General features: G+C 39.0%; 1 protein-coding gene across 3 annotated transcripts in view; it reads right to left on the bottom strand.

Annotated features, from left to right (window-relative positions):
• Window positions 1-275: 275 nt before the first annotated feature.
• The window catches only part of LOC142382227 (netrin receptor UNC5C-like), a 194207-nt gene continuing 175445 nt past the window's right edge, over window positions 276-19037 (bottom strand). For 2 of the 3 annotated variants that reach the window (XM_075467856.1, XM_075467855.1), the window contains 7 exons: window positions 18298-18385; window positions 14870-15038; window positions 12368-12601; window positions 9281-9430; window positions 8969-9133; window positions 5761-5939; window positions 276-3675 (listed from right to left, as the gene is read on the bottom strand). In XM_075467856.1, the coding sequence (XP_075323971.1) occupies window positions 3510-3675; window positions 5761-5939; window positions 8969-9133; window positions 9281-9430; window positions 12368-12601; window positions 14870-15038; window positions 18298-18385 (1151 nt within the window). In that variant the 3' untranslated portion in view covers window positions 276-3509. The remainder of the gene's footprint in view (window positions 3676-5760; window positions 5940-8968; window positions 9134-9280; window positions 9431-12367; window positions 12602-14869; window positions 15039-18297; window positions 18386-19037) is intronic. The other variant, XM_075467857.1, reaches the window with a different exon arrangement.

Raw genomic sequence — 19037 nt, forward strand, 5'->3', positions numbered from 1 at the left:
ATGAGGTGCCTATTAATGAGTCACTTAAATTTCTTATTTTCTTCATTTAGAGAAAAAACAGGACGTAAAACAGTGACAACATTTGGACTTGTCAGTTTTTATATTTTCTCCTCCGCGAGGCCAGTTCATCCAACTGCTTTTTGAGTCTGAAACATGTATTCAAGAATACTCCGTCTGTAATTTGCATATCTGACATCTCTCCTGTTAATAGCACACAGGCTATTATGCATACATTTTTATTTCTTTAAAGAAGCCAAACCAGTGCACAACATATATTCAGCATTGCTTATAAATATAATTTATTAATTGTCTTAAAAATTCTTTCTTACACTTTGTACAGAAAACAATTAGAGGAGATAGAGAGGCAAGCAGCCGGCAAGATTGAGCAGGACTCTTGAAGCGTGCCAGAGTTAGCAAAAGGAACCAACACTATCCCACACTAATCAAATCAAATCACTCATGATAGTAAAATCAAAATGCACTAACAAGGACAGCTCTAGTTATAGATTTCTAGCATGATAACCAATGCCAAGTTTGCATAGTAGACACTGCTTTTACAAAACAGGAAAGAAACTTATAAAAAAAAAAGAAAAAAAAAACTCGAACCATACAAACTATTATCTAACTGTACTGCTCTTTTTTATATTCTGAAAATTTGCCAAATATAGCCAACAGTACACAACTGTACATATCGTATATAGAAAATATTTTTACAGACTTTCAACTCTGAACACTACTTTCTTCATTTTTCACATCATGAGAGATCATCCTCAGGAGGCCTCCTCTGCTGTCCTCATTAAAAAACACCCTTTAACACCACAAACAAAAAGTCCATCCTGGTTTAAAACTGCAAAATTAGGATAAAAGTTGCATTATTTTCAATACTTATGTCTTTCAAAACAGATTTTTTTTACTTCAGTGATTTATTTTCTTGAATATGTTTAATCAGGTAAATTGGCTCTTTTCTGACTAATACTTAATTAAGCCACTGAGTTGCCAGAGATGTTGATGGTCAAACTGTATCAGAGTTGGGTAGATGATTCACTCTGGACACGCTATGGATGACTTTATGTGTTAAGCTTTTGTACTCATAAAAGTACCCCAGCTCTTGACATCTGAAGTCATATTTGAGAACATACAAAGGTACCTTCTGTTGCAGCACGGACGGTTCAAATTAAAACATCACTGCTTTGAGGCTTTTGTGTCTGGATCATGTAGTTGCTCATTTCTCATCATTGAACAAAGACAAATCAGTGTGGGAAATCATTGAAAGGCTGAAGGTTTCGTCCCATGTGGACAAGCACAAGATTAAATGTGTCATCTGACCTTTTGCACTGGTCAGATAACTCAACCTTTTCTTAACTTTTAATTTTTTTTATTTTATTTTTGTTTTTTACAATCCCCTCCTCTATATCTCCCATGCATACCTGATGTTCAGTTACATATGGCATTTCTCCATACTTCAAAAAAAAAAAAAAAAAATATCTCAACTCCAATTTTTGGATATTTTACATGTATTTCTTTTGAGCTAAACATTTATGTTGTCTTTTTCATAATAAACAAGGTCAACGTCCCTCTGGGAAATCCGACAACTGTTCAAAAGCCACTATAAATAAAGCTGTTTCTTTAACGGTAAGCTGTAGTTGACGCTGCTGACCCGAGTCAATGCAGACACTGGAAAACAGGCCTTGCTTTACGAAGCTGTTCTGCAAAACACAAATATATTACACTTCATTTTACATAGGCCCCTTTAGCTGTGTTGTTTTTCAACAGTGACTCCATGTGTTGGAATGTTAGTTGCTAACAGAAAATTGTGATAAAAGGGCAAACAAACTGATATGTAACCACCACTGCAGTTCACACCAAGACACAGTATAATGATGAATAATGTAAATGATAATGGTGATCATTGATGAAAATATTATGGTCATACAATGTCATAAGGAGGAAAATTATAATCATGTATTTACACATTTCAAATGATCAAAATAATAATAAAATACTGTGATTCTCCAAAGCCCACTGGATGGTGCCAGTGACCAGCAAAGTCACAGTGTGGCTGACGGAATTTCTCTGATGAGATGTCACGAAAAAAAAAAAAAAAGTACATATAGATGCGTGGGTGTGTGTTTATGCACATAATACTATGATACTTTGTAACTAACTGGATTTAGAAATACTCCTGTCACTCCTTATGCGTTGCGTTTCACCCTGTCCAGAAACAAGCCCTGATAGTCCAGCAGAGACACTCCAGGATATAAAGCTGGGGTTGACCCACACGAGCCTGCGCAACCACACAACTCCTCAGTAGCAACATCACTAAAGACAGCTTGATGACAGTGGATATTGATATTTCCCAGTCGTGGAAAAAAATGGTTTAGTTGAAGAAAAACATGAAAAGAAACGAAGAATTCTTTCAAAAACAGACATTAGTATTCTCTTCAGCGGTCCGCTGTATGAGAATCGATGTCCTGGATTCTTTGCGTCACTTATCTGATTATATTGAATATACAATTTTCAAGTACAGCACGGCCGCATGCTGCCAAAACTAGCAAAAAGTTTTTAAATCTTTGGATTGGCTTTTTGAAGAAACGTGCCCAGCTCCCTTTTGTGTTCAGCTATCTGGGACCTGAATGACGTCAAATCTGCAAGTGCTTTAGAAGAAATATAAGCCAAAGGGGGACGCAGCAGCAATCTTAGGCTTGTTTCTGGTCAGGATTTTTGAGTAACAATAACTGTATAGCAAATTCTGTAGCAGGAGATGATCCACATATATGGACAGTAGAATACATACAGCGTTCCCTAAGAAACGTTATAAAGACAACAAACTGTTGTGACGAACACGTACAGCCACGAGAAAAGTCCCTTCTTCATCTCCCCTCTCATTATCTATTTTCCATCCAGACGATCACCTGCCGCAGCTTCCATCATTTTATGTTTATGTCCTCCCTCTCCTTTCTAATCAGATTAGCTGCTCTCTGCGTTTGCTCCCATCTCTCTAAGGAGTCTGCCTCACTCTTTGTTTGTCCTCAATCTACCTTCTCTTACTCTTCTGTAATTAGTTTACCTTCTCGTTCTTTATGATTCTGTTCCATTCCTATAGAGATTTTCAAGGTCAGTAACCCTTTTTTCATTTCTTTGCTTGTTTGTTCGGTATTGAAGTAACAGCAAGAAAACAACTGGTGTATAGACATGTTTTTCTTATTTTTCTCATAATTAGTTTTCTTTCCGATTGATAGGGTCATTGTTCCTGTGCCCTCAACATCTCGTAAATACACGTACAAAGATATACGCATAGTCTAAGCTTCAGTCTGAGCACCTTTCATTCTCTCCGTTACCATGTCGGCATGATTACCATGTTATTTAACAATGCTGAATCACCACGGTGAGATAATTTCTTTTGCTCACAACTAATTGATTCATTACCCTAACTGCAGTATCAACCACAGAGAATTCACATGTATTCATCCCCAGATTTTGCATTTGTCATAGGAACTGACTACGGTGCTTCATAAGTGTTCTGATGTCATGGAGGCGAGGCTGCTGTCATGGCGACCCATTTCTTCCAGCACAGCAGCCAGTTCATTTAGGTCTCCATCAGGGAAGTGTTGGGCCTCCCAGAGATCCAGGATTACACCTGTTGGACTGGATTTGGTGGCAAAGTAATTCAGGTACCTGGAGAAAAAATAAATAAAACATTCAAGGAGTAAATATGGGTCCAAAGATATGGTGAAAATTAGACGGCATAAAAATGTTTCATTTTCGGACTTTGCAGGTATTCATTTTTTCCCCAGAAGGTACACATTTGCATCATTCACAATGTAAAAATGAAGCAACACACTGGACCCAAAGGCTGCAGCCACTCATTCAAAAGGGAAATGAGTCTGAAACACCCACCGATAAGCACGAGATGATACATTTCAACAGAAATATACAATAATATATATAAAAAGCACAATCTCGGATGTCAGCTTTCTTATCAGCCAATATGAGATATAAATATCAGATTATTCAATATGCAGGGTCTTCAAAAAATACTCTATATCACAAATGTATTCAAGCATTCAGAAAAGCTGCAAGATAAAATGTGATTTTATGCATATTTTCATTATTAGGTGCACACCACTACAGCCAGAAATGCAGAATAGGTGTGTGTAATGAGATGACTAACAAAAAGGGCCAGTTCAACACTTCCCAGACAATATAACATGCCTGAAAGAAGAGGAACCTACTTTAAAGAAACACCCTTGGTTATTTCAATACCACATGACATCACCAGGAGTGAATAACTATGTCAAAATCAAACACGGAAGGTGAAATCTACACATTTTTACCATGTTTTCAATTCAAGCCATTTGAAACAAGGGAGAGAAACAATTCTGAAATTGTATCAAATACAAAACATCAACAGGGAGATGCTACAGTCATCAAGAATCACAACAACAACGAATGCAGAGGAAAAGTTTGACACTGAGCCATCTCTGACAAATATCTCAATGCTGCTTTGAAGTCCAAAAAGCCATCAGTTTCATTGCTTTGGGGGAAAAAAATGAGACTTTCTGTTCTTTTGTAAATCCTATGACTGTACTGTTGGCACACTCTGTTGCTGTTTAAATAGAAGCAAAGATATGTACCATCGCTTCTCGGCTCCTCTCTGCCAGTTCCCCCTCCTACAGATTTTTTTTCCTGTTTCCCATTTTCTTTTATTCAAAGCATCTCGTAAAACTAATTTCATTACTGCTTTACATACTTTGTTTCCTTCTTAACATGCTGTTTGTGGCAGCCTTCATCTGCCTGCAGTTTGTGATAAGGCGTATGCTGCTCTTCGGTGAACTCAGCAGCTTTACATGAGTGAGTCACTTTCCACCATTTATGTAGAGCTGTGTCAGCACAATGAAGCAGAGGTTAGAACGGTGTGATTGTGTTTGTGACAGTGGGTATAGCTGAGGTTTCATTGTTTAAATATACACTCATAAGGAAGTTATGTGATGAAAGATAACTGTGATAGCAACGACCCAACCTGACTTTTGGAAGTAAGTCAGGTGTGGCCTGGCAGTTACAAAGCAGAGAGGATAAAGATGGTATTTCCTTGTAAGATCTTTTTATAATGGACCTTTTAGCAGATATTTGCAAGTATACAGTTTGGCTACTAAAAAATAGGGTCCTTAAATCAGCTTACTGCGCCATGGGCTGACTGCCTGTTGGGACAATGATGTGCCTCATTGTCTTTCCAATACGTGGCTCTAGTTCGGTAGCTGCTAGTAAATTAACCATTACACTGAATCATCCAGACAAACATATGTGTATAGCGAGACTAAGAATGTTACCTGTGAGTCATACTGAAGTAGAACTGCTAACACTATTTTTGTGGAAACAGTATTTCATTTGCTTAGCAGAGTCTCTACAGGGATGCTGCATCATGATAAAGAAATGTGTTCAAATTGAGTACCAGATTTATTTTTTGTACATCTTTAGCAGAGGGCCATTACATAAAATGAAGTTGTTTAATTTGCAGTGAGATTATACCTTTGGTATTTGTATTTCTTATTGTATATTGAGACTGAATTGCTTTATTTCCGTAGAACAGCACTATTTGATTTCATTCGCCATGTCACATTTAAATTCACACCAACTCACTTTTGCTTCAGTCACTGAAGAGGTGTGATAGGTCAGATCCCATCTGAGAAAAGCTTTCTCAAAATATGATTTGAATCAAAAAAAAAAGAAAAAGAAAAACTGTCAAGTGTCCACCTTTGGTACCTGTCAAGGTTGAGTTTGTGAGCCAGCATCCTCCAGTCATTGCCTCTGTTCTGTGGTGCATCCAGACTCCCACACAACTTCTGTCTGATGGATAAAGGAATACGGAAGGCATTAGGCCCCATTAAGGTTGTGATATTGCTGGCAGGGTCCATCAGGGACGTGTCTATGCACTGGACCTCCTGAAAAAATAAAAATAAATTAACTTAAGGTTCGTTTTGGAAGGTTTCTACCTACTGTTGTATACTGAGAACACCACATCCTCTATATCTTCTGCAGTAGTTCTAATCCTTAAAATCAACCTACAGATGTTGATCTGCATCCACCTAGCAATTCAACTGATTATATTTCAAAATTAAATGCATCTGAAACCTTTTGGTGGAGATTATACTCATCTTTCTCCTACTTGTCTGTGGTGTGACAAAATACACATGAGTCACCTAATCATTACAAGAGTGGAGGAGACATAAAAATATGCTACCAAGAAACGACTCTCTCCTCTCGCTGTCGATCTCCATCTCTTTCTAAACCTTCATCCCATTAATCTGTCACTCCTGGGGTGAAAGGAGGCGGCGGACTAATGAATGTGACTTGGCAGAGAGGGAAACAACAACTGCTACTGTTGATGTGAATGATTACTATTTACTGCATCTACTTAGCCCCAATTTACAGCAGTAAGCTCGCTGCTGCCGGAGACTGCGGAACTGATGCAAAGGGACAACTGTGACTGTTGAAATGACAAATGCTTTGAACTTACATTACATTCCATTGGCCAAAAACACTCAACGCAATTTCACTCAATGCAAAGCAGTTGACTGACTGGTTTTTAAACTGTACAATAAGTTAACAAAATATGCACTGTTTTGCAGATAAATGTTGCAATACCAAAGCGTGTTTTTGTTTGTCAGAAGTCATAAAGATATAACAGAGAATCCCATTAGTGCAGGAAGAGACTTTTACAAAGTGTGAGAATTGAATAATCTCAAAAGCTATGAAGGTGAAAACACACAAATGCATATGTTAAGGTAATGCAGATGTTTATCTGTGGGTATAAATCTATAATCGCAAGAGACAATTTCTGCCCCCAAACTCATAGAGCAGTATTCACGTGTGGAAAAGCATATTCATGCTCCCTCTGCTGTTTTACCGCAGCTACTGCAATCATTCACCGTTGTATACTGAAGCTTCAATTACAACAACATGCAGCTGATCTGCTGGACTTGAGTGTGAAACAATCAAAACCCTAATCAAATCAAAATCAGAGGAAATTACAGCCATTTGAGAGTTTCACTTCAAAGATAAGTTAAGAATAAAAATGAAAAAGTGTCTGCTTTGTTTTCCGCACTCAGTTGGTGGGAATACAGAAAAGATGTAAAGAAATGGACCCAATTATCACAGACTAAAGAAGAAAAACTAGGCTAATTGCAAATGTGAAAGAAAATCCTGTGCACCCTTGAGCCTGAACATGAATGTTATTTTAGATTACCACAGATGTACCAAAGATCTTTGCATGTAGACTAAAACGCAACTCAAAAAGTTACACGAGAGCACTTCAAACCTTTTCAAAGATGCATTTATACTGATTTGAGTAAGTCTGTTCTACTCCTTAAAACTCAAAGTGTCACCAGTCAGGAAGCTACAGCTCATAAACAAGGGAGAGACCTAAAAAAAAAAAAAATAGCTGCGTTACAGAGCATGATAACATTTTAAATCCAGCAGCACATGTTCGAGCCAGAATTGGATCCAGAACATGAAAGTGAGCAACACGGCGAACACCACAGATTTCAGCCGAATGCCTCTCTTTGGTAAATGAGCTAATTTCCTACAACTGTGCAACATTACAGATCACGTCACCGTTCAGTTACTCATCGTACTCCCGCGTTAATAGGTGCAGATGTGGGGAGTGTAGTGAAATTCCAACTGCGGCAGAAAACATCTGCTCCAAGAACTAGAAAAGCTAATGAAACATACTCACTCCTCAAGTTGCTCATTGCTGGGGTTTTTTTTGTTTTTTTTACCCAGTATATGAAGTGCATGGGGGATAGTAAATACAAACACACTGCCTGAGGTTTACACTCATATTCTTTTTGTGTTGTCAAAAAGCTGCAATAATGGCTTCGGTCTCTCTGCAAAGCCAGTGTCGTATTGGGTCTCGTTCATAAAACTATCATCAATGAAGTGTGTCGAGCAAATTCAAACATTTTGGTCATCAGTTTATTGGCCATGAAAAACTAACTGCATCCACTGATCCAAGATCGCCGAGTCTTTAAGTAATCTGAGAAGAGCCAACTTGCTTCCTTCAACCAAATACACAGCTCCTTGAAGATTTCTCCAAAACAAAAACAAAGTACTGGGCTCTGAGAAGAAGCAGTAGATCACTCATTCCTTGTGGCGCCAAAACCTCTTATGTTAAAATGGTCACGCTTGATAATGTGTACAGTCTAGCTGGGGTGGCTCTCTGCCTTGAGAATTTAACCAAGCAAGGATATCCAGAACAATGACGTCTTTGAGACGACTGCATAAAAAGAGTTCCTTCTGCAAAACAATTCTAAAACTTTCTTTTTTTTTTTAGCTTTGGGTGATCTTTAACGTGATACTACATCTTTTTAACACGGCAGATAAGTGAGAAAAACATGGAAAAGCATGCCCTGGGCTCTTTAAAAAAGTGTGAAGATCAATGCTATTACCCTCTGTTGCCATGAAAGAAAGCTGCTCACACACTGGCACAGAAACACACAGATTTCCTGACTTTGCCGTTACACTGCCTCGCAAAATCAAAGAAAAAATATTCCTCTGGTGTTATGTGACCTCCAGCTGTGGCATGAATGATTAAACAGAGTCACAGAACCATAACAGGAACCACAACTGTCTAACAGACAAAAGCAAGAAAGTTTGTGACTTTTGGACCTTTGGAACAGCAATGGAGATGTAAGAATTTAGAAAGAACTCCCCTCTCTTTGAGTTAATTTTAGTTGCAGCATGAGTCCCTTTATTCTGGCCTCCGCCTCTTGGAGTTAAATTCAATTCAATTCAATTCTTTATTTATATCAAACACAAGTGCATGGTCCATATCACAATACAAATGCATAGTAAAAAAAACAAACAAAAAAAAAGTTAAAGTTATTCTCTGCAGTTTTCTCCTCTGTACTATACAATCAGTAGTAGCACAGTTAGAGTTTGGCTGTTTGCATGTAAGGCTCTGCAAATGTACCTCTTCCAAAGTGTTGCTGAGCTGAAAGATTTGTCCTTCTCCTTCTACCTGTCGCACACACAGTTTGCAGCTCATCTCTGTGGTGGCCGAGCTCAGTCTCTCCAGGGTGAAGGTACAGTGAAGAGTTCTCTGACTGCCACTCCACACCTGGTAGAATGGGATTTCCTAGATTTCATGCACAACACAGACATAACAATAAAAAAATCATATTTATACGAAATCTGAAATAGCTCCAGTGATTGTCATATTTGCTTAACTGTGTACATCATATACGATACTGTGACAACTGACTTCAAGAGTCCATTCCCCCACCTGATATTTTGCGATGAGCTTGCTCCTCCAGTCTGTGTGTGGCACATCATGGATTGACAGTCTCAGATTATGCGTGCTGTCTTTGAAGTTCAGAGTCTTTGGCTCATCCAGAAGCTTTCCTCCCATTTGGGTCTCCATCTGAAGAACCTCCTACAGAAAATCCCACATTAAGGGAAAAACTACTTTAGAAATCCTCTTCAGCTTTGCCTCTGCTCAATCTTCCTCTGCGAACCATTGATTTTTCATGCACAAAGAGGGTCTTTATCTTGCACAATTGCTATAGACAATGAAACATATTCCATTTGAAACTCATTGACCTTTTTGCCAGGATATAATCACACATGTGCATCGTGGTGCTTCCTGGATTTCAGAAATGCATTGCTGCACTGAACTAATTCACAGAGACACTTAATACAAGTTTGATTAATACTGTTAATACAAGTTAACAGTCAATGCATTGTTGTCAGATGTGAAGAGATGCATGTCAACTTCTTGAAAAAATATAAGTAGAGGGGGTCACTGTTGTTTCTGTTCTGAACACTGAGGCCACTTTTATTATAATGTACACATTTTTGTCCAACCATACCCTATTACTGTATAATGATCTGCCAGAAAAGCTACCCAAACTCTGCTTCCTGAGTAGACCAAGCGTAAGCTCTTGGCGCTGCTTCATGCTGTGTGGTCAGACAATGGATGCTAGCTTAACTCACTTCATCATGCTGTGATACAAAAAAAAGGTTTCAGCCTGTTGATCAGTTTAGTTCATTTCCTGTATGTCTTAAAAATGTATTAAACTAACAATACTGCATATTGCGTCTTCAGGACAGTAAAATCAAATGCCTTCAGCTGATAGTACAGGAAGCCCTAAATGAATCATATTACAAGTGGAACTCATACCCATAGAAATAAAATGAAGGCTGTTGAGGTCATTTAATTTTTCATGCGTTATTCACCGCTCTTCCGTTTTAAAGAAAGCTGAAACTACAACCTATGGATTCGATATGTATTCCAGTTTTCATGTGTTTTTAAATGTAGGCTTCATGCTTTTCATTAGATGTCTTTTAGACAGGGAAATAAAGCAGCATATTTTACTGTGTTGTTGTAGTTGTTTCAGTTATGTTTTGCCTACACAGTCCTGTGGGGATTTTCTGTTCATCCTATTAAAAATGACTTCTGTTTATCAACTAATTCCTCACCAAGAGAATACCCTTCAGACATACCAGTGTGCATAATGATAAACAGACATGTAGATAACATTGACGCACACCCCCAGTTCCTAAAAAGGTGGGACGCTGTGTAAAATTGAAACAGAATGCAATGATTTGCAAATGAACAATTAATTAAAAAAGGAATGATAGTAAAATGTTGAAAATATTAAATGTTGAAAGTGATTTTTTTTTTTTTTCTCAAAGAATATTAGCTCATCTTGAACAGCCATAAACATCTGGGAACTGAGGAGATCAGTTGCTGGACCTATGGGAGAGGAATGCTGTTCCATTTTTGTGTGATACAGTATTCTAGCTGCTCAACAGTCCTGGATAATCTTTGTCATATTTTCCCCTTTGATGATTAGCCAAATGTTACATTGAGTGAAAGGTCTGGACTGCAGGCAGGCCAGTCCACCAACCCAAAACTCATCTGCTATGAAGCCAGATGTGCAAGTTGCCAGTTTCACAGATCCCTATACCACCAGAGAAGCTGGATGGTCCCAAAATTTGATTAATCTGACCACAGAGCAGTTTTCCACATTGCCCCGGTCCATTTTAAATGAGCTTATGCTCAGAGAAGACACCAGCATTTTTGGATCATGTTCACATACAGCCTCTTCTTTGCATGATGGAGCTGGAGAACTGTGCACCAACTGTCCTCACAGACAAAAATTCTTGGAAATTTTCTTGAGCCAATGCCGTTATCCATGAAAGCATCATGTTGGTTTTGATTGTGGTGCTGACTGAGAGCCTGAAAAGCCGGCCATCCAATTTTGAGCTTTGTCCGTGTCTCTTGCACAAATAGATGTCTGGAGAATCAGAGAAACTTTTAATGATATTTTCATGTTACTGATCTGTTGCCAATTAACAAAATCAGTTGCAATCAGTTCCACTTACTTTTCCAGCATTTTGTTGCCCTCATCTTAGCTTTTTTGTAGATATTCCAGAACAGCTAATATCTTTAATGAAATCTAGGAATGTGGCACTTTCAGCATTTGATATGTTTTTTTTATGTTTCATTGTAAATGAAATATCAGTTTATGAGATTAGCAAATTGTTGCGTTCTGGTTTTATTCAAATGTTTACCAAGCATCCCTACTATGGAGCTGGGGTTGGATTTACAGGCTCCTGGATTGCTTGAATGGCGCATAAAAACGTTAGGTTAAAAAAAAAAAAAAAAAAAAGGTAAGTATGACTTTTGATGTCTGCTGTTCCCTTGAAAGTAAGACACTCCTCCTTTCGATCAAAGTCTCCATCATTAAAAGTCCATCTTTGAACTTAACTTTCAAGCTGCAATTGTTTGCTTGAACTGGTAAAACTGAGTGTACGTGTTCGATCATGTGCATAGCCGTGTGCCACGCTGACACTTGACTTATCACTGCATGCATAAATTACCAATGTTAATCTCCCATATCAGATGGTTCCTCCAGAGCTTTGAATTTGTTTAAATTCTAACGAATCTGTACTCTGACATTGCTTGACCCAGTTTTGTTTACTGCTCCTCAACACACCTCCAGCAGACAAAGAGGTGAAGGAATTTCTGTTTTTGACTTTAAACAACCTTTTCTGTTCAATCTCTAATACACCTGATTTCAAATGCAAATTAACAGGGAAGCATTTTAGTATGGGTGGTACGTGTGTGAGAACAAAATCTCTCACAGGACAAAGCTACCCACACGCCAGCAACACACTCAGCTTAATATCACACACCCTCACTGTTATTCAAGTTGTTCAAACAATGTCTATGAATGCAATCATAAATAGCTTGCATTTAACACTTACTGTGGTATAACAAGGTCCACATACAAGTCACAAAAACAAAGTCTATAAACTGAACAAATTATTACCAGGTGTGATTCGTTTACTTTAAATACTTTACCTTTAGTGCATCTTGAGTGTCATCCAGACAATAGACCCTGATGTGATAGTCCAAAGTTGTGCATGAGACAGGCCCAAAAACAGCAAGTTTAAGCCTCTTGGCGGCTGCTTTGCCAACTGACTGACCCACCAGGCAGTAAGTCCCCAGTGTCTCTGTCAGAATGTGACATGCTTCTGAGTCCATCTGCACATAGCAGGGGGTGGTGAAGTTTTCCTCTCCAACAACAACCACATCCTGTTGGGACCACAATGCATAAAAAAAAGGAGTCATACATTTTTATGGACAGTCGTTCTGGATCATTGACAGAGGACAAAGTGTGGCACATTGTAATTTCTAAAACGCTGTATATGAGCTAACGAGCTGAGTCTTTATTAGTCTGAACAGAGGAGAGACTGGGCTTAATTTGAGACAAACTCATTTTATGGCACTACCCCATCATCACTTGCTACTGGCAAAGAAAGTTCAAAACAAACTCTCCATCCACTTTTCTGAAAACACAAACAGGAAATCAGCATTAAATCCAAAAACTAATAAAAATATAGGACTAGTTACATCATTTCGGTTTTATCAACACACAGCGATCAATGCTGTGTTGAGTATGAGTTAAACATGCTCTGCTGATAAAGAAACTGTGGAAAATGTTGTCACTTTGATTTTGCAAAGGGAGCAACAGTTCAGTTAATGTTGTTTTCTCTGCTTTGTTTTGAACAGAGGCTTATTTGTGCATACAGGCAGCTATTGTTAAAACCTGGCAGTCATTTGAATGGCAGCTTTATTTTTGAGTTTACGGGCTTGAAGCCATGTTCTCTCTGTTAACATAACACAACTGGACCTGCATTTGGAACAATTCCCACTGATGAAAACAACCATTGAGTAATCAAGGTTGTGGGTTATGCCAGATGCATTCTATTGATGTAAACATGTACTTTTCAATGTCACTTCAGCACTGATCTGTTACAAACCCTGCTAACTATAATGAATTTTTAAAAAGCCCAACCATAAATGTTGTGTTTCTGCTTTAGAGAGTTTCTCTTAATAAGACAATAAACAGTGTAAAACTCCCATGTGCCAGTCTGTTAATTCATCTAAAAAAGACCTTTAGAGGACGTTTGATCCAACAGATTCTGAATCTTTGCCTGTTCTGACACTAAACCGTGTGGACTTCTGAAAGTAAATCAAGATGTTCATTAGGGCAATGATAACTCATGTTCAGAGCTCTTATCTGTGAAGTCTGTCCAATCCCTCTGTGATAATCTGCTGGCTGCTGTTCATGTAATTTCTACAGGGCTCTGTAATAGTCTGAGTTATGGTGAATCAATATAGCCCTTTAGGTTCGGGGGGGGGGGGGGGGATCCACACGCTCACTGGGTTCTTTCTATCTGGCTACTGCATCTTTAATTAGCTGTATGTGTGAGAGTAATCATCAGCTCATGTCTGTGGAGGCCAATGCATTGTAGAGTGGATGTTCTGCATGCACATGAGTAATGCTGGCTCCTGAATCACAGTTCATGGGGAGTTCTGTTCATACAGATGAGCTGAATCAATATGAAGAGTCAGGAAAGCAATATGGTCTGAGTCTGTCATTACTGGTAATCACAACCATGGCTGCTCCCCCCTGATACGAGGGGAATTCAATTACCTCCCTCTCCCTGTTTTGGGGAAAACTTTCTGATGGGAAATGGATGTTCTACTGCAATGAGAGGAAAACAAATCGACTTCATGATGAAATTCCACTTTTCATTTTTCCTCGTCTTTATTCACTCTGCTCCAAACCCCTTCTGTGCATCTCTCTCTCATCCATCCACACACTAAGAAACGCACACTGAATCTTATGCATGGCTAATTGTGCAGAGACATTGTGTTGAGCTGTGATAAGCAACAGAGGACAGCATACGGGGGCCTTGTTGACACAGCGATGCTGCAAGACAGCCTTATCACCCACACGCAAGGATACGCATATGTATTCACACGTACAATTGCAGTCATGCACACACACATTCGATTGCTGAGGTAGAAGACTTCAAGCTGAGAGACATGGGAGGAGGGAGGAAAAAGGACAGAGAAAAAGAAGGGATAAAAACACAAGAGAGATGAGAGAAGAGGAGGATGGCAGGAGCATAACAAATTGCCTCTGATAAGAGTCTTCAACCCCCTGCTTGTCTACTAGCCTGTAGGCACTTTCTGTTTACCACATTTTCTCTTCTTTTTTGTCCTTTTTCTCCCCCTCCCTCAGTGCATACACAGTGTAAATGCGTAATTCAGGTTAGTCTTCTGCATGTGCGCACATAACTTGTGTGCACACTGTATTAATGACCATGTCACAATAATTTGGCTGAAGATATGTGCAGGACTGTTGTTATTTATAAAACTTTTTAAATATCCCCAGTTTTGTGGAATATTTCGCTGCAGGTGTTAATGTGAAACCTACTTTCTCGGTATGTCACAGCTCTGTAAATAAATTAAACACACACAGAGCACACAGACACAGTGCTGCACACTCACCTCCCATTCTCCCATGGCCAGTTGGTTCTTGAGCTGTATGAGCCAGTCCTCCTGGACATTGTCAGCACAGTGGTGGATGGTGAGGATCACTGGTCTGGTCAACAGGGCCCCGGGAGGTCCACAACTCACCACTGGGCTCAGGACTGTCTGGATGTCTTCTACCGGGGGTCTGTAAAGGACAGATAACAAGGAGGGCTGTTTACCGTTTAGCACAGGTCGATGTGAGCTTCATCTGCAAAAAGCAGCATTGGTTTCACCTCTGTGTCACACTGTGCAAATAGCAGAACCAAAATGTATGTGAACATTAAAGGCAGAGTAGATAGCATATGCACTGATACAAAAGTAATCCCTTTCACTCATGTGGTAGTGTCCACTGGAAGTGTGTGGTGATGTATTTCTCTGTATAAAGCATAACTTCCACATGCATTTTCTTTGTATCTTATTATTTTGTGTTCAAGGCATTTTTTAGGCTGAAACCTAAACCAGGATAAAGGGTGTGTACATTGGCAATGACAGCATGCAGGTGTGAGGACTTTAAAAATCTAGTGATCAGTTAAAATCACGGTGTCTCTCCTCCTCCCTGCTCTGTGTGTGTGTGTGTGTGTGTGTGTGTGTCTCTACGAGAAAGGTAGATTTCCTGTGCAGATTGGAAACTTTTCATAAAATCCATCTATATGGAAACATAATTGGTTGTGCAGAGGTGTGCAAAATTGTGGATGATATTATTTGTGGTTTAGAAGATAATCTGTGTGAAACAATCAGAAAATAGGATCTTATTTCTCTGATCTAGTACTTTGTTGTGCGATTGGCTGCAGTCTTTCTCTTAGTCTGAGTTTCTCCAGCACTGCTGGCTACCCAGTTTCATTGTCAAATTTGAGTAGTGTGCTTTTAAACAGTGATTAAAAATAGCAGCCTAGACAGAAATCATTAAACTGATGTTCAGTCCATGTGAAACGTAATTATCACAACTATAAACAATTTATATTACTACAGTTGATAAAGAAGATGTCACTTGAGAATACATGGACATAATGGACATGACAGCAAAAAAGGATTAATTTGAACAGTCAAACATCATTGTCCATTGTTAATGAGATGAACTACAGCTGCAGACATTTGGATATATTACTTTTTGCATAGATGAGAAAAATCAAAGAACAGAACAGATCAGAGTAGCACAAATTCAGCAAGAGAATGTTTAGTGCAGTCAGCCAGAGCCAGACGTTTGCAGGTCACAGGCAGAAAAAAAAAGATCACAGTTCAGAGACTGTCTTGCTTTTTTTTATGGTACATCTGGGCATTGGAACCTCAAACACTTCTTAACTAATGCACTGCATGTTACACTGCTGCAACAGAATAGTCGTGCCTCTCCTACTGTGAAAAATATGAAACTATCCATACTGAATTCCATTTGTATGTATTATTTAGTAGCCTTCTTTCATTGGTTAATCTAAAACCAAAACCACAAGTCTTAAGCAGAATTTATAATACCAAAAACATTAAAGCAAATAACAATTACTCCTTGTGCTCCAGAACATATGGATTCACGAGGACAGAGCTGGCACTGATGGAGCTGATAGATCTTAATTCTACTAGAGCTTTCTTTTTTTTTTTAAGCACATCTTGAGTCCAGGGGGTACTAATCCTTAACATATTATCGATTCAGCTGCTGCAGCTTATTATTGACTCATGAAAGGTTCACATTGGCAAGAGAAACTAAAGTATGACTCAAACTGCAGCACCTTTCGACTTTCTTAATGCAGAGGTCGCACTAACATGATTTACAGTCTTATACATTCATGATTTTTTCCATCTTGTTATCCATCTCCATACATATGGGGCATATTAATTATTTGATTTGCGTACGCGGCCAAACTGAAACCTAACTGTTAGATTGGAATGCAGCATATGACTCTGGCTTGCAAAGTGTAGCTGTGGTATGTCAATGTAGCTTGCTAAATTTTGCTTGCCAGTTATTGAGTGGGAGGAAGGCAGAGGACAGAGGAGACATTTGACTAAGAAATACTCTAGAAAGTAGCATGGGGTCTAATTCTTATCGATCGCCATTGATTTGGCGAAGTCAGAATATGTGTGGGACAGAATACATGACTCAAATTGTGTCTCCCACAATATCTTAAAGGGATAGTTTGCCTCTTTTGACATGAAGCTGTATGACATCCCATACTAGCAATATCGTTTATGAACATTGACTGCTGCGTACTGTGAGCCGAGTTCCGGCCTCGTTTTGGTGTTGACGAATGTAGTCCGGCTAGTTGGCTGGGGCTTAAAAAATAAAGTGTTTTGCTTCTCAAAACAATATGCGTTCAAAAGAGTACGCCAGCAAAAAGTCAGACCTCACAATCGCTTGGCGCTATTTTCTCTACCTTCGTATCACTGCGTGCTGTGTAGACCGTGCAGACCGACGAGCAGACCGAGCAGTCCCCTGCTTCCGAGCATTGAACACCGTAACAGGCGCGGCTGTCAGCAGGTGGACGCACGCAGTGATACGAAGGGAGAGAAAATAGCGCCAAGCGATTGTGAGGTCTGACTTTTTCCTGGAGAACGATTTTGTGATGCAAATGTATTACTCTTTTGAATGCATATTGTTTTGAGAAGCAAAACGCTTTTTTTTTTTAAACCCCAGCCAACTAGCCGGACTACTTTCGTCAACGCCAAAACGAGGCCGGAACTCGGCTCACAGGACGCAGCAGGGGGTAAGTCAATGTTCAATAATATGATGAAATGATATTGCTAGTATGGGATGTCATACAGCTTCATGTCAAAAGAGGCGAACTATCCCTTTAAGTCTTTGGGAAGTTTAAAATGTTAGGTTCACACAAACTATAATATGATTGAATATATTTTCTCACTGACCCTTAGCCGCAAAGATGCTATTGACTTGACTGAGCTCAATGAATGTTGGTGGAATTAGCAGGATCAACAGCAGTGTGTCCTGCCAACCTCACAAACATCTTTATTAACAAATGAAAGACAGAGATCTTTTCCCTTGTATTTTGTGTCCAACAGAGATTTCTACCTCACACATGTACAGAGTACATTTAAATCTGCTCAATTTAATAGTAATTCTGGTATTAACGCATGACTTGTGCCTTCAACTGACCTCTGCTGAATGACACACCCAAAGAGGATGTGTTTTTATTTCCTATGCTAACGCTTAATATGTGACTGATCTCTTTCTGTGCTTCATAATCCAGTGTCACACTGTAGAAAACTCTCCTCGCAACCAAACAAGTGTGAGAAAGCACTGCCAGTGAAAAAGACAGAGGAAACTGACAGAGGGAAACAGAAAAACAAAACAAACAGAACGAGATGCAGAGATGAGGAGAAGAAATGAAAACAACAGTGGACAGGAGAAAATAAAGAAGCCACAGATGAGACATTTTGAGGAAAGAAGAGACTAAACCCACCTCAAGCTGTCCTTCCTGTGCACAGTGACATACATCTCATACACCCGACCCTGAGGGACAGCACCTGCTGGAACCAACAAGCTCACACCTGCAGAGTGGGTTGAAGCAGAAATAATGAGTTTCACTGGATTTATTCATTTTACCGAGCACAGATGAATTATTGAATACTCAACTCATTATCACGTTATCGTCATGATTAAATTTTGAACAATGGCATCATCGAGCAAGACCTGCTTCCGCTGCACTACTTTGAGAACTTTACAAGAAGATAATGAAAAAAAAAAAAAAACACTTAAATACTTTTTTTTAAGAATATTTGCTTTTCAACGAATAAGTCCACTTCTAGGGCAGCTTCACCTTTTGGACAGATGGTCTGACATTATCCTCTGACATGATGCAACATTTATAATTGCATCAATGAATACCTGAAAGCTGACTGGTCTCTAAGGCAGTGAAGCCTTTCCAACCCATAACATTTCAACCACCAAACTCCACTGTTAGTATATATACATACAAACATGTACTGTATATGTCTTTGATTCATTTGTCCAGAGCACAGTATTCCTCCTGACCTGGTTTTTGTCTATATATCCTTTGGCAAACAGCTGTCTTTTTTTTTTTAATGCCCAATTCGGATGATACCTTTTAATCTTTATTGTATCAATTTTATGGGTTTTTGATGTCTTTATGTTTTTTTTTTTTCCCGGTTGGTGTGTTTTTTTGTTTTGTGTGTTAAAGCC

The sequence above is a fragment of the Odontesthes bonariensis genome, chromosome 6 (genome assembly GCF_027942865.1).
Source record: "Odontesthes bonariensis isolate fOdoBon6 chromosome 6, fOdoBon6.hap1, whole genome shotgun sequence".
NCBI classification, from domain to species: domain Eukaryota; kingdom Metazoa; phylum Chordata; class Actinopteri; order Atheriniformes; family Atherinopsidae; genus Odontesthes; species Odontesthes bonariensis.